General features: G+C 35.8%; 1 protein-coding gene across 1 annotated transcript in view; it reads left to right on the plus strand.

Moving 5' to 3' along the window:
* LOC149801771 (elongation factor 2-like) overlaps nucleotides 1-16,974 on the plus strand; it is a 41,962-nt gene extending 24,988 nt beyond the window's left edge. Inside the window, exons 12-15 of the mRNA XM_089956111.1 lie at nucleotides 2,633-2,842; nucleotides 3,378-3,560; nucleotides 12,518-12,650; nucleotides 16,485-16,974. Coding sequence (XP_089812237.1) covers nucleotides 2,633-2,842; nucleotides 3,378-3,560; nucleotides 12,518-12,650; nucleotides 16,485-16,678 — 720 coding nt within the window. The 3' untranslated portion in view covers nucleotides 16,679-16,974. The remainder of the gene's footprint in view (nucleotides 1-2,632; nucleotides 2,843-3,377; nucleotides 3,561-12,517; nucleotides 12,651-16,484) is intronic.
* The last annotated feature ends 4,032 nt before the right edge of the window (nucleotides 16,975-21,006 follow it).

The following is a 21,006-nucleotide window of genomic DNA, read 5'->3' on the forward strand; positions in this document are numbered from 1 at the left end:
CATGTAATATGTGGGTGGCAAAATTCAAAGACTTGCCAGTCATGCTTCAGCCACCTGCTTAGTGGGAAAATGTGTTGATCAGTTAGCTGTGCTAAAGTTGCTAGAACTGATAGTTTGGATGGGACAGTAGCCAAGTGTAAGAAAGTGTGATGCCTAGCTTAGTGCTTTGAATAAGACCTTCCTTGGATTGACAAAATTCAGACTCACTCTGATGAACAAACAAGAGCTTTGTCAGTGTTATAAAGAATGTAGAAATTAAACTTAAAGGCAACCAATAGTTCTTACAATTTGCATAGTTTTCTGGGAGGGACTGCAACTTGTGCTGGTGGGACTCCTATTTTTACCACTTTTGAGACACCAAACACCACTTATGTAGAACCACTCATCTTCCAAAAGTGACTGACAACATTCTCATTTACACATTGGAGGCAAGTAATCACATGACGAGCATCTTGTACCACTTGGTCATGAAAGCCCCTCAGATCTGTATCACAAGACAAGCATCTTATACCACTCTGCCATGAAAGCCCCTCATGCCATAAGTACAAGTCTCATATGAAAGACTAGAAGTGGGGGATAGAACCTGTGACAACTGGATTGAAAATGCAGTGTTACTGCTTGGCCATCAGTGATGATGATGATGCTGTTGACAATACAGTTAACTTCAATGAGGAGTACTCTGGGAAAAATGATTCCTTGACTTTCATTCATTTTTTAAAATCGAATTAATGATGTAAAAATGTTTGACTTGCTATATTTCTTTTGTTTTTTAAAATTTATATTAGTCTTGCAACAAGCATAAAAATAAGACATCGGTAACTGAAATATGTTCTTACAAGAAATGATATAGTGTGAAAGTAGGCAGAAGTAATGCAACATCACTTCCACAGGCATTATTGTTTGTTTTTTTCCAACAAATCATGTATTGTAAGTTTACCAAAACATTTATTGAAAAAATAATAACAAGGAATCATAGCATCTGACCACACATTTAAAGTAATACAAGATCTAACTATTATTCTAATCAAAAGCAGCATGCCTGAGAACAAAGAAAAATAGCAAAACACAGTGATCACTTTAGTAAACAGACAGTTTAGTAAGGATATAAATTCATGATTTCTGTATTAGAATATAAATCCCTATTATAAAATCTGTATTCATGGACGTTAAATTAGTAGGTATTAAGGGACTGATCAATGATCTATACATTAAATTAGTTGGTATTAAGGGACTGATCAATGACATAAACATTTGTGATTTCACAGTATCAGAGATATACATGGCTGACAAACAAATAAAAGGACAAAAGATTGATTATAATGAATAAATACAAATAAAAATATGCAATAGATTATGTGATCTATAAGAAATCAGCAGATTACCTCCAGCCAGCTGTCATTTAAATCACTTCTGTCCCCAACCCAATATTAAAATCACTTCTACCGCCCACTAACCCATAGCCAGAAATTATGTTAAAAAAATTATGCTTCTGTATGGGGGCAGTGTTTTTCAATTAAAACACATCTGACAGTGGATCATAATTTGTTTAAATTGCTTCTGTTGTGGATTGGGTGAATTTGAAAGTGCCTTCCCCTCGGGGATTTTGTTTTACTGGAACAGCACTTATACAATGACAATGTGCCCATAGTCAATTTAATGAAACTATTGAATTCTACTTGTGTAGGTACCTGAATCCATTGTCTGACACTTTGAAGCTCCAATGAAAAACCATGATGATGCATGCACGTTTGAACTCTTAAAGATTCTATTTGTCATCTGGTTTTTTGTGTAGACTGGCCAAATACTTTGCCCCAAGTTGCAAATTGAACCTCCATATACTTGCCACTATACAAGAGGCCAATAAGTAGGTTTCCATCAACTTTTTCTTCCTCTTGTCTTGTTCGTCACCTTCTGGTTCTGACCACTCTCGTAGTTAGAGCAACTGCCTCAGATGCGGGAGGTTGTAGGTTTGATCCCTGGCCGAGTCATACCAAAGACTTATAAAAATGATACTAACAGCTGCCTCACTTAGCGCTCAGCATTAGGAGGTTGGTGTCGGGAGAATGACTGGGTGGGACATCATGCAGAATGATGCCCCAGTGCTAGACATCACTATAAACTGCCACACTGTAGACATTATAGCGATATGACTGAAAAATTGGTAAAGCTACATTAAAAATCCAAATCACACACCTGCCACTGTACAAGTGTCAGAGGTTTTGGTTTTTGTAGTATCCTGTTTAGTTAAGTACACTTTTAATACCTATTCATCTTTTTTACATCTCCCGTTGATCGGGAAGCTTTATTTTGCACCGTTATCATCTTACCGTTTTTAATTTCAACCATTTGTTCTTTTATATTGCTGGTCGATATAGGACCTTTTATAAGTTTTAAAAGATTATACAAATAACACTTTGTTTGGCGCTAAATAGCCTAAAAGTGCTGATGCGCCGTTAAAAAACAAACCATCAATCAATCAATCAATCAGTTAAGTACACTGTTGAAAATCTTCGCTCTCTATTCTGGAAACTGTTATTGTTACATGATAGAAGAGACTCAATGAAATGGAGTAGCAACAGTGAACACGAGTATCTAAAATGATAGTCTTTACAGCATTTTACATGTCTTTTAGGGAGATATAACACCCCGACAAGAAATGAAGGAAAGAGCCAAGTATTTGGCTGAGCACTTTGACATGGACGTTGGTGAATGCCGCAAGATCTGGTGTTTTGGTCCCGAGGGATTGGGCCCCAACCTCTTGATTGACGTGACCAAGGGAGTACAATATTTGAATGAAATTAAGGACAGCTGTGTTGCTGGCTTCCAATGGGCTACAAAGGAGGTGAGTACCAGCAATGGTTCAGCAGTAATATTTTTAAAGTACTTTGAGACATAAATCTCTCTTGACTTGAGTGCATATGCATGCATGTAGAATAGATTTTAAAGAGGTAATGTACACTGCTTTCATCATTAAATTATAGTTTGGTTTGTTTCCTTTTTTTTATTTTTTATTGTGATAGCATTTCAGCACATCTTTTGACTATTATATTGATGAAATGCAGTTAAGTGTCTTTGCTTAGGACATGCCAAGGATGTTTCATGCATCTCACACTGGAGATGGGAGAAGTTCTCCTTTAAATGTATCCCTTATGTTTTATACAACAGTTTGTAGAGGACTAGAAAGTTTTTTGCTGTAGTTTTGTTTCTGTGAATTTGGAAAACCAATGTCTAGGTTGAGAATTTTTGTTCACTGCAGTATGTAACCTTGGTGACCTGACCTTAATGTATTTTGAAAAATGGACTTTTGCGTAGTAAAATGTTTTTTTTTAATTGGCATTCTTAAATCTAAAATAAAATTAATTCATTTTATTTTCCAGGGTGTTCTTTGTGAGGAAAATGTCCGTGGTGTTCGATTTGACCTCCATGATGTAACACTCCATGCTGATGCTATCCATCGTGGGGGTGGTCAAATCATCCCCACAGCCAGGAGATGCTTGTATGCCTGCATGTTGACAGCTGAGCCTAGAATAATGGAGCCTGTTTATCTTGTGGAAATTCAGGTATGATTATGTTAAGCATTAATTTGACAGATGGCATGACATTGGCAATACTTTCTTGGCAGAGACATAAAGATTTATTGCAAGAACTTTGGACTTGTAAAACATAACATCATTTGGTGTATTTAACTATGGTCTTCAAGTGAACATACATACAACCATAACAAATTGGGCCAGAAATGGTATTTGGCTTAACAGTAGGTGTATGTAGGAATAGTGACTTGCAGCTCAATTCTTTGTATGACAAAATCTTGTGAAAGAAACTCGACTGAGAAGATTTTATGGATAACTGATTGTTACACATTTTGACTTGCAGTTTTATGTAGTGTTTGGAAGAATCTTGTTAACACGGTCTCACCAATTTCTGCAGATTACCACAAGTTTTGGGGCCCCAAGTGGCCGAGTGGTCTAAAGCACTCTCCGTTACGGATCACTGCCATCTCACCTCCGTCTGCGTGGGTTCAGGTCTAGGATTCAGCCATTGTGGGTATGCGAGAAAGCTTGCCAGTAGCTTCTTGTGGGTCGGTGGTTCTTCCCGGGGTGTTCACAGGTTCTTCCTCCACCATTAATACTGGCCGCCGTGTATAGTCTATCGTGTGCTGAAAAATGGCATTAAACCCCCACAACAACCACAAAAGTTTTGAAGTAGTGTGATTATATAAAGATTTGCATCTGCACATATAAAAGCATCTTCTTTTCCATTTTGCATGATGAGAAAGAGGTTTCATCTTTTAAGAAGATTCAGACGTTTCATTTTTGTTGTTAGTGGGAAGTGAACCATGGCAGTATATATGCCAACCATTACGCCCTTGGCGTAATTATTACTTTTTTTTTCCACTAAATTTACACATAAACATATTTTGATTATTGTGTGTCCACCTCCCAATTTTTTTTATATAATTTGTTATCTATATTAACATCCCATTAATCTTTCAAACCATATTCTGGAAAAGACAGCTTCTACGTAACTACATAAGAGTACACTTGTCCGTAGCCTTGCATGCGCTTTCCTAACAGTATTATGCTCTATTTATAGCAGCTGCCATATTTCCAAGAAACGTGCTGGTTTTACTTTGAAACTTTTGACCTCAGTTTCTATTTATAGGAGCTGTATTCCTTAGTTAGGAGAGAACAGACTAGTTTCCAGATTTTTAATTTTTGACTGCAGATTCTTTGTTGTAATTCATATCTGATACAGAACCAGTCTGTAGGTATTTGGCGCTGAATAATTTCACAGATGGATTAGAAAAAGACAAAAAAAAACGATTGGAAGATGAATACATTAATTACCAATACAGCGCTCCATTCTAGGGCAGCTTCACGCCCACTGCAGGCTGTATGGAAAGGATTTTAATATTGGTCATGATGGTAAAACAAAGAAATCTTGAATTAGCTCTTTTAACCAACTCCAATATCAAGGTAACTAGCAACTTCTTTTTTTTAAACAGAATTAGTAAATGCAGAGGCGTTATTTACAGAGTTCTTAATAGAACACGGATTACCCCTAGCAATAGAAGACTACGTTGATCCTTTGTTGAAACGAATGTTTCCTGATTCCAAAACTGAAAAAAATATGCATCTGCATGAACAAAATCGTCTAATTTGTTAGGTATTTTGCAGAAGCCATGAAAATTGGGCCATTTAATATTGCAACAGACAGGATTAGTGATTATGATGACAAAATGTTGTACCCAGTCTGTGTAAGAGACTTTGACAATGAAAAGGGCAAGTCAGAGTGCTCTTCTTTCATTACCAGAATTAACAATAGATTCCACTGGAGAAAACAATTTTTTTTTTGCTTGATAATGTTTTGAATAACATAAGTTGACAGAACTGTATGGGGCTTTCAGCTGATTATGCATCAGTGCTGACTGGAATTCATAAAGGAGTTGCATTCTGTATTTTTAAAAATGTCTCACTGTACATATCAGGTTGTCCTTGTTAGATGATGCACCTTGCTGCAGGAAAGGCTGCTGATAAAATTAGGTGAACCCCTGAAGTATCAAGTTGGCATTCTACCTGACAGTGTACTTATTGTGGTCAGAGTTGATGTGCAGTGGCACCACATTTCCCAGCTAAAAGATCCAATTACTGGAGTATATATATTTCCTCCTCTTTGTCAGGTTATGAAAGGAATATTGGTTCTTTACCATTCTAATGCTGACTGAGAGATTGTTCAGTTTTGTTAAAAAAAAAAAAAAAAGGCTGAATTCAGATTCAATCTCTGTAACCCAGCACTTGGTTCTCTACTGGTGTGCAAAACATTCATAATCACTGCTGGTAAAATGTGTTTTGAAATGCAATATGAGAGACAGTTGCTTTTTAAAAGCTCAAAGTTCTATATGTATGAAAATTAGAAGCAGTAATTGATGTTAAAAAACCAGAAGTGGTAGAATACGGTAGTATCATCAGTTTTTGTGGGGGACCAATATTCTTGGTTTTCATTGTTGCCCTGAACCACAAATTTAAATCCCCAACGAAAAATGAGCCACACAGGATGATAACAAACGACACACACACACATACCTTTTTCTGTTTGATTCCGAGAGATTAACACAGCTACTAGTATTTGATAAATCAAGGTCAATACTGTAATCTAGTAATTAAATATTAACTTTTACGAGTGATTTTTATTTTTTATTTTAACCTTTTGAAATATGAATTATAAATCATTTTATATTGTTTCAATGCACGTTTGATGATGTATTCGATAGCTGTAATTTTACACTCACTGCCTTAAATCGATATGTGAGGTAAGTAAGGATGGAGAGAAAATAGAGATAAGCAGTAGTAATATTGAAATGATGTAAACAATAATACAGAATAATAGTATAAGAAAATTAAATTAATACTTATTCATATCAATCCTGCATTCGAGTGCAACTGTTTTTGAAACATTTAAATCCTTTTGAAAGCACTTTTCATTTTATCCATGCAATTTTAATCCATAAAGACAACTTTCTTGTAAAATACTATTAATTAGTCTTGAAACATTATTATTAATGAAACACTATGTATTATGTACACTACAGCTGAGTATTAAAGCTCACACTTCAAACTTTTTGACATAGCCATTGTATCAGAGTCGTGTCAATCAAGTCTCATGGTACTCACAAATGCTTCTCAGGTAAATGATCCCCAAATTGCCAAATTAAACAAGTCCAGCTTTCTCAAAACCACTGATAATTAGTCCAATCTTTCACTAATTGTCTCCTGAGCTGCAATTGTCCATTCAGCGTGAATTGGCTTGATTAATGAGGTTGCAAGGTTTACTAATACTGTGCACTGATCATCACCAGTAACATCTTTTTCTGTAATGTCATCCATGAGCTGTAGAGCATGCCACTCGTGGAAGTGCGACTTTGATTATTCTTTGTACTCTTTATTTACTATCAAGTTTAGTGGTTGAAATCCTTCTGTACAAGAGGCAGGCACAAACAAAGGAGTCATTCCACTGTCTTTCAATTTAGTTGGCATCTTCGAACTTTGATGGGTTCTAAACACATCAGTTATTGATAGTGCAACTTTATGGACATTGGTTTAAACAAGAGATATTCATATGTACTTTAAGCACCGATTGGCCTAGCATTGTTGGCTGCGTCGGCTTCCTTTGATGTTGAGCTTTCAAATGAAAAAGCAAAAGTGATTAATTTTGACAGATGTTTTATTTGTGCTCATAGTGATGGTAGTATTGTTTTAGTTTTGTTGGCTGCGTCGGCTTCAACTGATGTTATTCACTTGGTCGAAAACAAAGTGTAAGTATTGAACTTGCCAGGTCTTTGATTTGCGCTCATACAGGTGATAGTATTGTTTTAAACATTAAAGTTGTGTTGTGCATCAAAATAGTTATATTCTTTTGTATTCTTTATTTTGAGTATTTGTAGAGGTTAAACCATGAAATTAAATACCTACTAATCTGCAAACTTTGACAGGTGATGCCACAAATTTAAGTACCCACGAAATGTCTTTATTATATACAAAATCACAAAAAATTGAGTCCAACGAAAATAAATGATACTACAGTAAATCATTTTGTACATATGCTTATTGAATTTTATTATGTTATATGTGGATTACTCTTTTTCTGTACAGATTACTCTTTTTGTCCAGTTGGATTACACTTTTTCCTTGCCAGGGGTTGACATGCATGCGTCTGTTAATTTTTCTGGCATTAGCATAGTCAACAGTTGAGGTTTTGCTTGAAGTGTTTTATTTGCATGTTTCTTAAACCAACACGATGAATTTTGATCATGTGAATCATTATGAAGATAAGACGATTCAACAAAATGATTCTTTATAAAAGCTTATCTAATAGCTGGTTCAAGTCTAACAAAATGGTCTTTTATGCTTCTCTGGCTGTTGAATGCGTGTGGACTTCATACCGGAAGAATGCATCATACATTTGCCATGCCACTGTTTCGCAAATGCAACTTGATGGTACTGGACATTAATTTGAGAAGTTGGTATGGTCCTTTCAGGGCTTAGGTATTGATATCAATGTTGTTTTAATGTATATTTAATTTGTATTCCTGTTTGGGTATTTTTTCCCCGTGATTATGTGATGCATAGCTGTCAACCCTCTCGATTTTGGTGCGAATTTCACAACTTTTTCAGCAATTCATGGATTCACACTGTATGCAAAAAAATCATAAATTTCTCGATTATTTTAAATCTGGTAGCGATATTAGTGGAACTATAGCTGATTGCTACAGTTGGCCCGTTAGCAAGCATTTTAGCATATTTTAAGCTATATGTAATAAGAGTAGTTTTACAAATACTTTTGAGATAAACTGGGGCTTAACTGGAGTTTTGCTATGTGCATGCACCGCGAACACTGATTTTAATTACCATGCGGCATCTCGTCTTGAAAATGTCTTCACCAACAAGGAAAATGAAATGTAATGCACAAAAAATTAAGCTTGGCATACCAAAAATTGGCAATGCATTCAGCCATCAAACAACATCATCATCATGCTTTTGCATGCAGTGTCCCAAAAATTTTAGCATTGGGCATGGTGGCAGAGACATTGGTGCAAAAAGCACATAGAGGTGGGAAAATGATGAACTCTCAGCGGATTTCAGCTCTGGAATATTTTAAACCGTTGACAAAAGACCTGCAAGTTACCAACGTTGAGGCATTGTTTGCGAGTTTTCTTGTTGAATACAATCTACCCTTTATCAGCTGGAGTCCGTGCTAAATATTTGTTCCTACAAATATTCCCAGACTGTAAGATCGCTTCACAAATTCACATAAAAATGCACAAATTTTTATCCCTATTTTTCACTAATTGCGAGTCTGGAGGGTTGGCAGGTATGTAGTTCATTGTGTAACTGACAAGTAATTTTTAATTTTTAAGCAAATAATAAATAATTAATATTTTCTCTTTTAGTGTGGGTTAAATATTAAGATCATTATCAATAGATATAGATGTGTTTATTTGGGCCTGGGTCAAGGATTTTGATATTCCCCATGGGCAAAACTTGTATCAGATGCTTACCACTCACTTTATTATAATTTTAGTAACAGATTTTATGATTACAGCATAGAATTATCTGGAATGAACCTTGGACCTATATCCTGGCTTTATTTTTGGTGACTTGGTTTTTTTTTAATTATATATGTATAATTTTTTTTACTTGAAAAAATATTCTTGTTAAAATCTCCAGTTCTTGTTGTGTTAAGTTTTTTATTTGGGTGGAATTCAAATTGTTATTGACATGAAATAAAATCCCTATTCAATACTATTTTTGGACCAAATTTAATTTGGAAATAAAGTGAATTCAGACAAGATCAGTTTTGGATTATTGTGATTATCAAAAGCTAATGGTGCATTATCACACTTCAGGCCAATGGCACATTACCACTTGGGAGACTGCAGGCACATCAATACATTCAGTGTTTGGAACTCATTTGGAATACCACTGGAATTAGAACTTTGTTCATTAGGACTGGTGATAGATCTTTTTGGACTGTTTGGGATTTGATTCACAATACTGCAAGCTCTTTATTTTCACTGTCGTAATTGTTGCTTCTCAACAAGATAGCATCAACTTACCAGTGTCCCAAATTTGATTGAAAACGTTTGAGGGTTGTATCCTTGTATCCATCAGATGCTTCAAAAGCTGATAGATGATGTCCTCTTGTCCTACTGAAGAATTCTGGAATCAACAAAGAGTCTTGAGGGGCCCCAAGTGGTCTAAAGCACACTCCGTTGTGGATCACTGTCATCTCACCTCTATCTGCATCGGTTTGAGTCTCGGATTCAGCCAATGTGCTTATGTGAGAAAGTTTGCCAGTAGGTTCTCGTGGGTCGGTGGTTCTTTACGGGGTTTTCCCTGGTTCTTCTTCCACCATTAATACTGGCTGCCATGTATAGCCCATCATGTACTGAAAAATGGTGTTAAACCCTACAACAACAACAAAGAGTCTTGTACTTAACAAAAGATCTATTGTAATTATCAGCATTAGCAGATCTGAAATTTAAATGTACTTTTATTTCAAGTTCTTGAGACTGGTCTAGTGGTTACAGCGGATGTAGGAGGTCGTGGGTTCCAACCCCGGCCGAGTCACACCAGGAACTTTTTTAAATGGTACTAACAGCTGCCTTGCTTGGCGTTAAGATCTTATTATTAGGAATGGCCAGCCTGGATAATGTGACTGGGTGTGACAGGATGCTACATGTCTCTGTCATGATGCCCCAGTGCTAGACATCACTATAAAATGTCACTCGGCAGACATGGCGATATGACTGAAAAATTGTGAAAGGTGCATTCAAAGTCCAAAACACACAATTCAAGTTCTTGATTCCTGTTTCCAAAATTCTAGATTTTTGTCCCAGATCAATCAGAAACAAAGATGATGCAGAAACATTTCCTCATTTCATACTGTCACATTCATCTTGCCTAGTCATATTCATATTTAGAGTCATAAAGGGGTAGATAGAGACTCCAAAGCTGTGTTGCAATTACCCATTTACAAATGGAAGATACCATCAAACTGTTTTTATCAGATTAGTATCCCTTGCAGGGATGGTCCTGGCTTCTATAAAGCTGTCGCCAAAAAAATCGCCAACCTCGACATTTTGTTGCCAATTTTCAAAAAGTGTCGCCAGAACAAGTGTACATTTTTTGAAGTGTTAATTTAGTCTATTAATATAACAGGCAATGAAAATTACAAAAGATGGGTTAGTTAATACTCTAATTACAATAAGCATTAACAAAATGTTACAAAGTGTTATATGTAGATCCATCGCGATTTTAGGGCTGCCAACTTGTTGAATGCAGTTTCAAAGTCTAATTTTTCACATCTGTACATGCTGATTCTCATTAAATTCTCGAGAGATGAAATGCAGAGTTTATTTCTGATGCCAGGTTTTTATGAGGTTCATCTTACTGAATCCACGTTCACAGTCTACAGTGCTGACAGGTGACACCAGTAGTCTCTCGGCAGCCCCCACCCCCCTCTCCCCCTTATGGCTAGCTTCACAAAGCTTGAAGTGAATTGATTCCTAAATCCCAAGAATGATCACTGAATGTTGTATAAATTTTCTCGACAAGCAAACTAGGATCTCCATTCCCACGAATGAAACTTACATGAGTCAACACCTGGCAATATTGGACCGTATATATAAGCATAAATTCACACCCATTTTAGGGATTCTTTCACTCCTGTATTTTGAGAAATAAATAATTATTATTAATTATGCAAAACTGTTTTTTTTTTTTTTTTTTTTTTTTTTTTTTTTGCTATTTCTTGTTGCGGAGTTTAAGTCTCTGCAGCCATAACACGGATTGATGGCAAAAGGAAAAGATCAATGAGTAAAATGCTGTACTGGCGACAGATATAATTGTGATTGAGATTTTTTCCATTTGCTTTGTATTTATACGCAAAAGTCAGTACTTCAAAGGTTATCAGTTTTCAATGAAGGTTCAGCAAAACTATTGCATTGGTATATGTAAAAAAAACAAAACAACAACAACAGAAGGATTAGCCATTCAATTAATTGTATCTGTTCTATTCGCGTCTTCAGAAGTCGGTCAGTTGTAGGTATAGTTCGGTAGCATGACTGACTGTATCGCAGCATACAGTACTCAGCCCAGATGTCAGCATAAGCAGATTATGATGTAACAATGCACTCTAAAGATGGGGTTGTCAATACGAACAAAGGATCGTTTGTGTAACAGACTGATTCCAATGCATTGCTTAGTCAAGTTTGTGGCTTCCTTTCATTCTCCTTTTAATTTATCCAGTCAAAATCCATGATTGTATTTACAAATTAAATAACCAAAAAGTCTGTCGCCAAAAAAATTGCCAGATGGGATATTTTTGTCGCCAATAAGGAAAAAAATTCGCAGTTTGCGACATTGGCGAAGCCCAGGACGATCCCTGCCTTGTATTTAACAAATTGCAGAGATTGGGTGATATTGTGCCAATTGCATATAGGGAGTACATATTTGACTGCAGCATACTTGCAGCAGAACCTTGATCAAAGTGCATACCCTGCCAGTGTCTACTAACTGGAACATGTTAAGTCAAGTACATAGACTTCCACTTTGTAAGAAAGAAAATTTCTTCATGTGAATATGATTTAAGAACTTTTTCTTTTGAACCATTGATATTTGTGTTATGTTTTATGCACACTTGTATAGCAGGGTTCATCTTCCTATAGTTCTTGTGAAATTTTTCATTGCATTTTTCAGACTTTAATTTACATTTTCTAGCTATGTGTGGAGGTGCCCTTAAAGTCTTGTGCATGTATGCATTACTTTTATTTTGATGGGTTTATCTTGCTCCAGTGTTCTGTTCAATTCTTTATATTGACATTTTGAGATCTTGACTTCCAATAGGCACCATATAGGCAGTAGCATTGTGCAACTGGGCCATTAAATCCCCAATACATGGTTTGCTTTTATTTTAGCATAGCTTTGTTTTGAGTAACATTGAATAATTACTTTTTCAGTGCCCTGAAGTTGCTGTTGGTGGGATTTTTACCTGCCTGAACAAGAGACGTGGTGTTGTTTTTGAAAACAACCAAATTGGACACACTCCACAGTTCTTGGTTAAGGCTTACCTGCCTGTAAATGAATCATTCGGTAAGTGCTGAAAAAGATGCTGTCCATTATAGCTACAAAGATGGCTCTGTTCATCCATTCCCCACCATAACAGTGGAGTGTTGCACTTGTCAATCTGTCTATAAAGCTTAGCTCAAATTTTGCATGTCGATCAGTTTAACGGCACTGTTTTGGAGCATTTGTAATCTATGAACAATAAAAGCAAAATCTGGAAAAGTGATTGTTGCAGTAAAATCTGGACATTTGGCTGATCCAAATTTTATTTGGATCTAGATTTCATTTTAGATTTCGTAGAGTTTGTCAGGAAACCAGACCAACTTAGAATAGTACCTTGGATGCTTTAAATGGTACATATTTTTTCATGCAGACATCTTCATGATGGCATCATTGATGGAAGTTTTTTTTAAATGGCATCTAGCAAGCAATACATGTTCAAGACTAAATGGAAAATAAGCTGCTTAAAGTGTTATCAGCACAGAAGAATTAAAAGGAATATGCAGATTCTTCTGAATAAAAGTAGGATAGGACACATTTATATTTATTGGATATGTTCATTTGAGGATGTATTGTGGCTGGGGATAAGATTGACATTTTCATGTGAAATGGAAAAAATATTCCAAGAATTGTCAAGTTGAGATTCAACAACAAACCAATGAGCTGCATAGGTTTCAAACTGAAGTTTGTGCAACTGTACTAGCTGTAAATAGGTCTTCATGTCCTTTACAAACCATTCAGTTCTACATAAAGCTTATCATCACTGCATCAGTTTTGAATAAAAAAACTTCTTAAATACTTGTTTTCCAACTTTACACTAGCAGTATATATTTTGTCACACCTTGCTGAAGAGAGGTCAAACTTGTGGAAAAAAATCTGCCTTGCTTAGACAGTTTTGTTAGGGTTGGCAGGTCTGGTGCTGCTCGGACATCCAATGTGGCCATCACAGCAACCATCTTGAACATCTTGCCACAACTTCTGATTCGTGGTCATATCAACATGCGGTTTTCTCATAAGGACCTTGTGTCTTCTTAGTCCTCAGTGGAAATGGTAACAATCTGATGATTATCCAGGCCACCACAGCCATTTTTTAAATTTTATCACTACTGCTCCTAAACATGATCATATTGATGTGGTATTGTCAGCAGAAGACAACTCATGATGTCCAGTTGATACTAAATGCAAAAGGTTCCAATCTGATGTCCATAAAGGCTGCCACAGCAGCCATTTCAAAAATCTGGTTAGCACTAGTCATCCTGAATTGATGTTCATTTTCAGCGTAGGGTTTTTACTGAAAGACTTGGTATGCCCACCATGGTGGTCATCACTACTCTGAAACAAATGGCCACATCAACACCAATAGGATTCTTATGATATCAATTTTAGATCTTCTAATACTGCCACAATGACAGACTTGCTGCTACTGCCACTTCACAGATGGTCATAATGGCGTCTGGTTTTCACTAAAAGACATTGAATATAGATATCACAGCAGCTCATTTGAAAATCTTCCTATCGCAGAGGATTGTACGATAGTTGTGGCACTTCGCAGATAAATGGAAGAAATGGTCTAGTCTTGTATTTCTGGAAATTTTCCAGCCAGTATTCATCCCATTGAGGAACTCGTGTTGATTTAGTCCCCTCAGTATTTTCCTTTTTAGAACACTGATAGTCTCCCGATTGCTCATTCCTATTGATTTTGACTTCTAGAAAACAATTTCAAAACGAGTTGACATTAATTAAACATGCGACATTAAAGATGCACACTATTAATGGCAATAAGATAAATTGTGTGCACAGTATACTAAAGGAAGGCCCAATTCAGCCCACATGTCATTGGTATTTAAACAGAAAAAATGATGTACATCCGATAGATAAATTTGGTATGCAGCTTTCTGTTGGTGAGACCTTAAATGACTTCAGTTTCTTATAATTACATGTTTGATTTAGAAGAGCCATTATTGCCTATCATCTGCCCAACTTTATTACAAATAATTGCATTGCAGCCAAACTTGTCATTCCGTTATATTGACAAGACCCGGAATAACAGAGTTTTTATGACATTTAGAAGGGTTATGGGCCCTTGAATGCAAGAGCACTTTTTAAACAAAGGCCTTGTGAGGCATATTTTGAAAATTGGACACTTGGCATTACATCCAATGCTATTAGCTCTTAAATAGAGATTAAATGTGGAACTGTATATACAGGATTTATAAATTAGTTTGCTTTGTCTCCATAACATGTTCTCAACAAAAACGGGTTACAGTTTGCCTCGTCTCCATGACATGCTCTCCACAAAAAACAGGTTAACAGTTTTTCTTGTCTTCAAAACATGCTATCCACAAAAATGGATTACATATTGCCTCGTCTCAATAACATGCTCTCCACAAAAAAAAACAGGTTACATTTTGCCTGATCTTAATATTTTTAAGGGAAAAAAATTTTAATCACAAGTTTTCAGACCTTGTATAAACATTGTTAAGACTCAAGAAGGAGCGAAAATAAAGTTTTGTATAATCAAAAACAAAATAATTTCCTGAAAAATACAAAGTACAAGAATTCAAACATGCAGTATGGTGAATGAATTCTTAAAATCTTTAAAGTATATTAATTGCAATAATTCTGAGTAATCAAAACAAGTTCCAAAGGTATTCCAAATGATGCACTACTGATGTGTCTGTCAACAGTAGAGGACATTACTAATATAATCCCAGAATGTCTTTGAATAAGTTCACAGTAACTTGGTACAACTGTTAATCCAAAGTCTTTAAATAAATGTTAGAACACTGCAGGTTCAACGAATGATAATGTTAAATGAATCAATCCTCTGATGTCTCTCTTCAACAACCAGTATTACTACTAAGAATGTTTAATTCCACGTAATAATTCACTTAGATAAAAAGCCAGTACACAAAACTGAAAATGCAATTCCAGGCTTTGAATAAATCATTTTTTTGACATGTCAAAATACTTCATTATACAATTCAGCTAATCCAACACTGACCATTAAGTAACTAGGTCACATTAGCAGTCATGCTTGGGACTGCTAACGGTTTTATTGGAACAATTTATTTTTTCATGGTCAGCAATATAGTTTTTTACCCTAATTTTCAGTTACAGTTTGCAGTAAGAAGTAAAATTGTAGCAGGTTAAAGATTACAAACCTTGGTTTTACAAGAAAATCACTTGGAAGAATTTCTGAAAATAAGATACAATTTTTTTTTAGTTTTATGCCATATATGGCCAATTTTTGCACACTAATATGATAGGTTGGCACTGTTTGTGGTCAGACGATCATTGAAAACTTGTTTACATGGAGAAAAAGCAAAAGCATTAGCAAAAGGGTACAAATAAATTCATAACTCTCATATGCCTAAACTTTAATTTCTTGTATCATTTTATTAAATGTTGAAATCATTTGATTCTGCCTTGTGCAGGTTGTGATATGAAAGTTGCATTGCTGATCGCATATTAAAATTGTAATCTGAAAATGGCATCATTGATGACATACAAAACTAATCTGAAAATGGCATTGCTGATCTGTTGATTTTTAGTTTATTCATTGGTCAAAAGTTCTATTTCTTGGCATGTGAAAGCATGGAATAAGACAGCAAGTAAAATATGGTAGATTTGCTCATAGTCTTGATGTTAATGTTTTAAAAATATATTGTAATCGTTTCTTGTTTAATGGATGTGTGCTACACAGACACCACCATCTCTAAACTTCTTGGCCAACATCCCTAAAACCTAATGGTTAACCACATGTTTGTCCCATACCCCCCACTCCCAAAAAAAATTATAGGGGTGCTGTTGTTTTTATCCAAGGCAAGGTACATGGTTTTTTTATTTATATATATGCAGGTTTCACTGGTGATCTGAGATCTCACACCGGTGGACAGGCCTTCCCCCAGTGTGTATTTGACCACTGGCAGATTCTGCCAGGAAACCCCATGGAAGCCAGCAGCAAGCCAGGAGAAGTTGTCACCACCACAAGAAAAAGGAAGGGACTCAAGGAAGGTGTACCCAGCCTTGATAACTACCTTGACAAGCTGTAACACTGAATCTCTAGAATTGACTATCAAGTGCAGATTTTGACTTCGTTGGACCTTTGAGTTATTTATTCATATATTCATTAAGCTGTCTTTGCTAACTTGCAGCTGTATTAATTTTGGATAGGAATATTCTTGAATATGCAAGACCAAAACTGGAGTTTAATATAAAGAAATGTTTCAGAAATAAAATCCATGGAACGTAATGGCGGATTTTAAAAGAAGTTTAACCATCTTGAATTTTAAAACGCTCTAGCTTCAGTCATGTAAATGTGATCAGCAAAAATAAACTTGTCACAGTCCGTTTTGTCCCCCTTTTTTTTAAAGCTCAGCTGGTTAAATACCAGAAAAACTGTGATGCATCTGCATCCATCTTCTATCTGTCCATTAGTGGCGGGTAGTGCTGTAAAAGGGCCATCTTGAAATTCTTCATGTCAGTACACATGGTCATATGAATGTGTTTTCACGTCCAACATTCTTAGCCCAAGCCCTGCAAACCCCATACAATTTGAATGCAGTTCTGGCTGAAATGACCTGTAAATGACAGGCTTGAAAAAATGGCAATTGCTCTCAAATCTGAATACTGTTTATCTGTGTTTGAGTCTGATCTGTTTCATAATTACATTCGGTGATGGTGATCAGGGAACCAGTCCAACTTATATAGGAGTACCTTGGATACTTTAAACTGTCTATATTCATACAGAATGCCCACTAGGAACCTGAAAATAACAATAATCTTTAAACATCAAAGAAGTACAAAAAGGAATGTTTTGATTTGTGAGAGGAAAAGCAACAATTACATTGTTAAAAAAAATAAAAAGATCACATCAAGCTGAGATTTAGAAAGAAGCCTTCTTGCTCCATGGGGTTGGGAACTGCAGTTTCTGAAACTACTGAAGGTAATCAAGGTATCTGTGTACTTCACAAAACGTTTTAGTTAAAACTTTGCTGCATCAACTCCGATCACACTAAAGAAGTTTGTACATGCAAATTTCACCGCTCTGGTGGCCTAGTGGTTAGAGCGTCTGCCTCTGATGCAGAAGGTTGTGGGTCAAATCGCTGACCAAGTCGAACCAAAGAAATAAACTAATGGTACTAACAGCTGACTCGCTAGGTGCTCAGCATTAAGAGGTTAGTGTTAGGACTGATCGGCCTAGTGTCGGGATAATGTGACTAGGTGGGAAGGTCATGCTATTTGTCTGTGGCATGTTGCCCCAGTGCTAGACACCACTATAACCTGCCATGCTACAGACATCGTAGCGATATGGCTGCAAAAATGTTAAAGCAATGTTCATACATGCCAACCATTATGCGTAACTGTATTCGCATTGTGCGTTTTCGATATATCCCCCTCCCCCCCAAAAATTCTCATTTTTATTAACATCCCATTAATCCCACAGACCATATTCTAGAAAAGACGGCTTCTATGTAACTACGACATAAGAGTACGCTTGTCCGAAAACTTGCATGCACTTTCCTAACAGTATTGTTCTGTTTAGCAGTTGCCCTACTCAAGAAACATGCTAGTTTCTACTTTGAACTTTTGACCTCGGTTTCTATTTATAGCAGTTGTATGGCTTAGGAGAGAACAGACTAGTTTTCTAACTTTTAATCTTTGCTTGCAGATTCTTTATTCTAATTCATAACAACCAGTATGTAAGGTATTTGACGCTAAAAGTCAAGTCAGATTTATTTTAGTCGATGCATGTTAGAGCAAAAAATACTTTTCAAAGTAATTTAACAGATGGATTTGGAAAAGAAAAAAAACTGATTCGGAGATGAATACATGAATTACACAATACAGTGTTCCATTCTAGTGATCTTCATGCACCTTGCATGGAAAGGATTTTAATATTGGTCATGGTGGTAAAACAAGAAATCTTGAATTAGCTCGTTCACTAACTCCAGTACTGAGGTAACTTCTTTTTATACAGCAGAACTAAATTGTGGACACGAATTTTATAAATGCAGATGCATTTTCTACCGAGTTCTTAATAAAACACACACGACCTCTAGCAGTAGAAGACTACATTGGTCCTTTTTTTGGACGGATGTTTCCTGATTCCAAAATTGCAGAAAATATGCATGTGCAAGAACAAAATCGTCTAATATTGTTAGGTGTTTTCCAGGAGATACTTCACTTAAAATTGCAGAAGCCATTTAAATTGGGCTGTTTAGTATTGCAACAGACAGGAGTAGTAATTGTGACAAAAAGTTGTACCCAGTCTGTTTTAAGAGACTTTGACAATGTAAAGGGCAAAGTCAGAGTGCTCTTCTTTCATTACCAGAATTAACAGTAGATTCCACTTGAGATTTTTTAAAAATTTATTTGCTTGATAATACTTTGAATAAATTTAAGTTGGCATAATTGTATGGGGTTTTAAGCTGAGACTGCATCAGTGATGACTCGAAGTCATAAAGGAGTTGCATTCTATATTTTGAAAAATGTCTCCATCGTTGTACATATCAGGTTGTCATTTGATGCACCATGTTGCAGGAAAAGCAGCTGATAAATTAGAAGAACTCTTGAAGTATCAAGTTGGCACTCCAATCTACCTGACAACGTACTTCATACAGGAAGAGTTGATTTTTTCATCTTATTTCCCAGCTAAAAGACACAATAACTTAAGATATAAATTTCCTCCTTTTTGTCAGGTTATGAAGGGAATATTGGTTCTTTAAAATTCCAGAGGGATAAATAAAATCATTTTGTACATATATGCTCATTGAATTTTTATCATGTTAAATGTGGATTGCTCTTTTTGTCCACTTGGATTACACTTTTTCCTCGCCAGGGGATGAATGTATGAATGTTACAAATCCAAAAAACACACATGCAAATTTCGAAGTTGTCAATAGTAATACAGTAAAACCTGTTTTTGTTTTGAGACCACTGCTAAGAGAGACCAGGTACTCCTTGCACAGATTGGTTATATAGTGTGATGACCTGTCGTGAGAGACAGCCTATCTTAAGAGGCCGTTATATTTTGCAGAAGGGGTGGTCTTTCAGGACAGGTTCTACTGTACATATCTTGCTGGAAAAATTGGTCCAACTTTGGAAAAATTTAGACCTTAATTCAGACATGCCAACCTTCCCGTTTTTGCGGGTCACACTAAAGAAGTTTGTATATACAAATGTGTTTAAAATATGGGCTGCCTAGAAAATGTGAAATGGTTGATTCCTGGCTTTGTTGATCTGATTATTTCATTCGGCAAATACTAGCTGATGATCATGACAATAATTTTTAAAGTTGTGAAATATATTTGATTATTGGAGATGGGAAAGCAATAATGGTGATGCCAGTTGATGATTTTGAGCTCAAAAATGGTGTTAAATACAAGTCAGATATACATGCTGGATGGACAAAAATAAAAGCTTGCTGGTAGATCTCCATTTTAGTGGTATTTAATTAAAATGCGGACAATTTTAAAGTATAATGCACTTTTTCTTTTATCTATCAATTGAGCCCAGTGGTAATGTATGCAACAGAACAATATATATATAACCATCAGGGTTATGATGAACTTCATTAAATTATATGAAAAAAATGAATTTAAGGAGTAAAGATATTTATCAAACTACCTCTGAATAAGCGGATGTACTAAAATCCCTATTGCAGCTTTATGAAACAGATAAGAAGTCTGGTATTGTAGTCTGTAGAGCACTGACTCGAGAGAGAAACTGAAACTTTGGCATAGCTTTTTTAATGTAAATTCCTATTTTGGAGCAGATGCATTCAAAGGACAATGGATGTGGTCTTCGGAAAATTGTACATAACCATAAAGCTCAGTTTCCTAACCGATTCAAGCTATCAAAACTAGCCTTTTTTTTTCCCCTTCAGAAAGAAGCACAGAACAATATCATACACAGGGGTAAAGAAGCAAGGAGGAAATTGTCTTTGCATAAGAAAATTCTTCTATCTTTTTGTCTTCCAAGTTTGTGAGAACATGAAATTGATCATTAGATGTTTTTCAAGCATTCATGCATTGCAAAACAAAGGGCATGGTGAAAGTTACTTAAATGGCCTAAAATGTTGAATAAAACTTGTGCAACCTACCAGGAGTCTGAAAGTATTTTTGTTGTGTTGTCATTGATGAGAATTTTATATAAATATGTACTGTCTGTAATCTGCATACTGGAAATAAACAACCAGTGTAGACAGAAAAGGGCCCCGCCTACCTTCTAAAGCTGGGAAGACCATCAAGTTTATATTTGCATCAAGATGTATTGCAGGCCATGTATGGAGAATTGTATTGATATGCAGCAACTTTTTAACATCTTGCCCCTACTTAATGTGGTGATATTTGCATCTGGATTCGGAGAAAGCTTTTGT

Source organism: Sinohyriopsis cumingii, chromosome 4 (genome assembly GCF_028554795.1).
Source record: "Sinohyriopsis cumingii isolate HCF-2022 chromosome 4, ASM2855479v2, whole genome shotgun sequence".
Lineage (NCBI taxonomy): Eukaryota > Metazoa > Mollusca > Bivalvia > Unionida > Unionidae > Sinohyriopsis > Sinohyriopsis cumingii.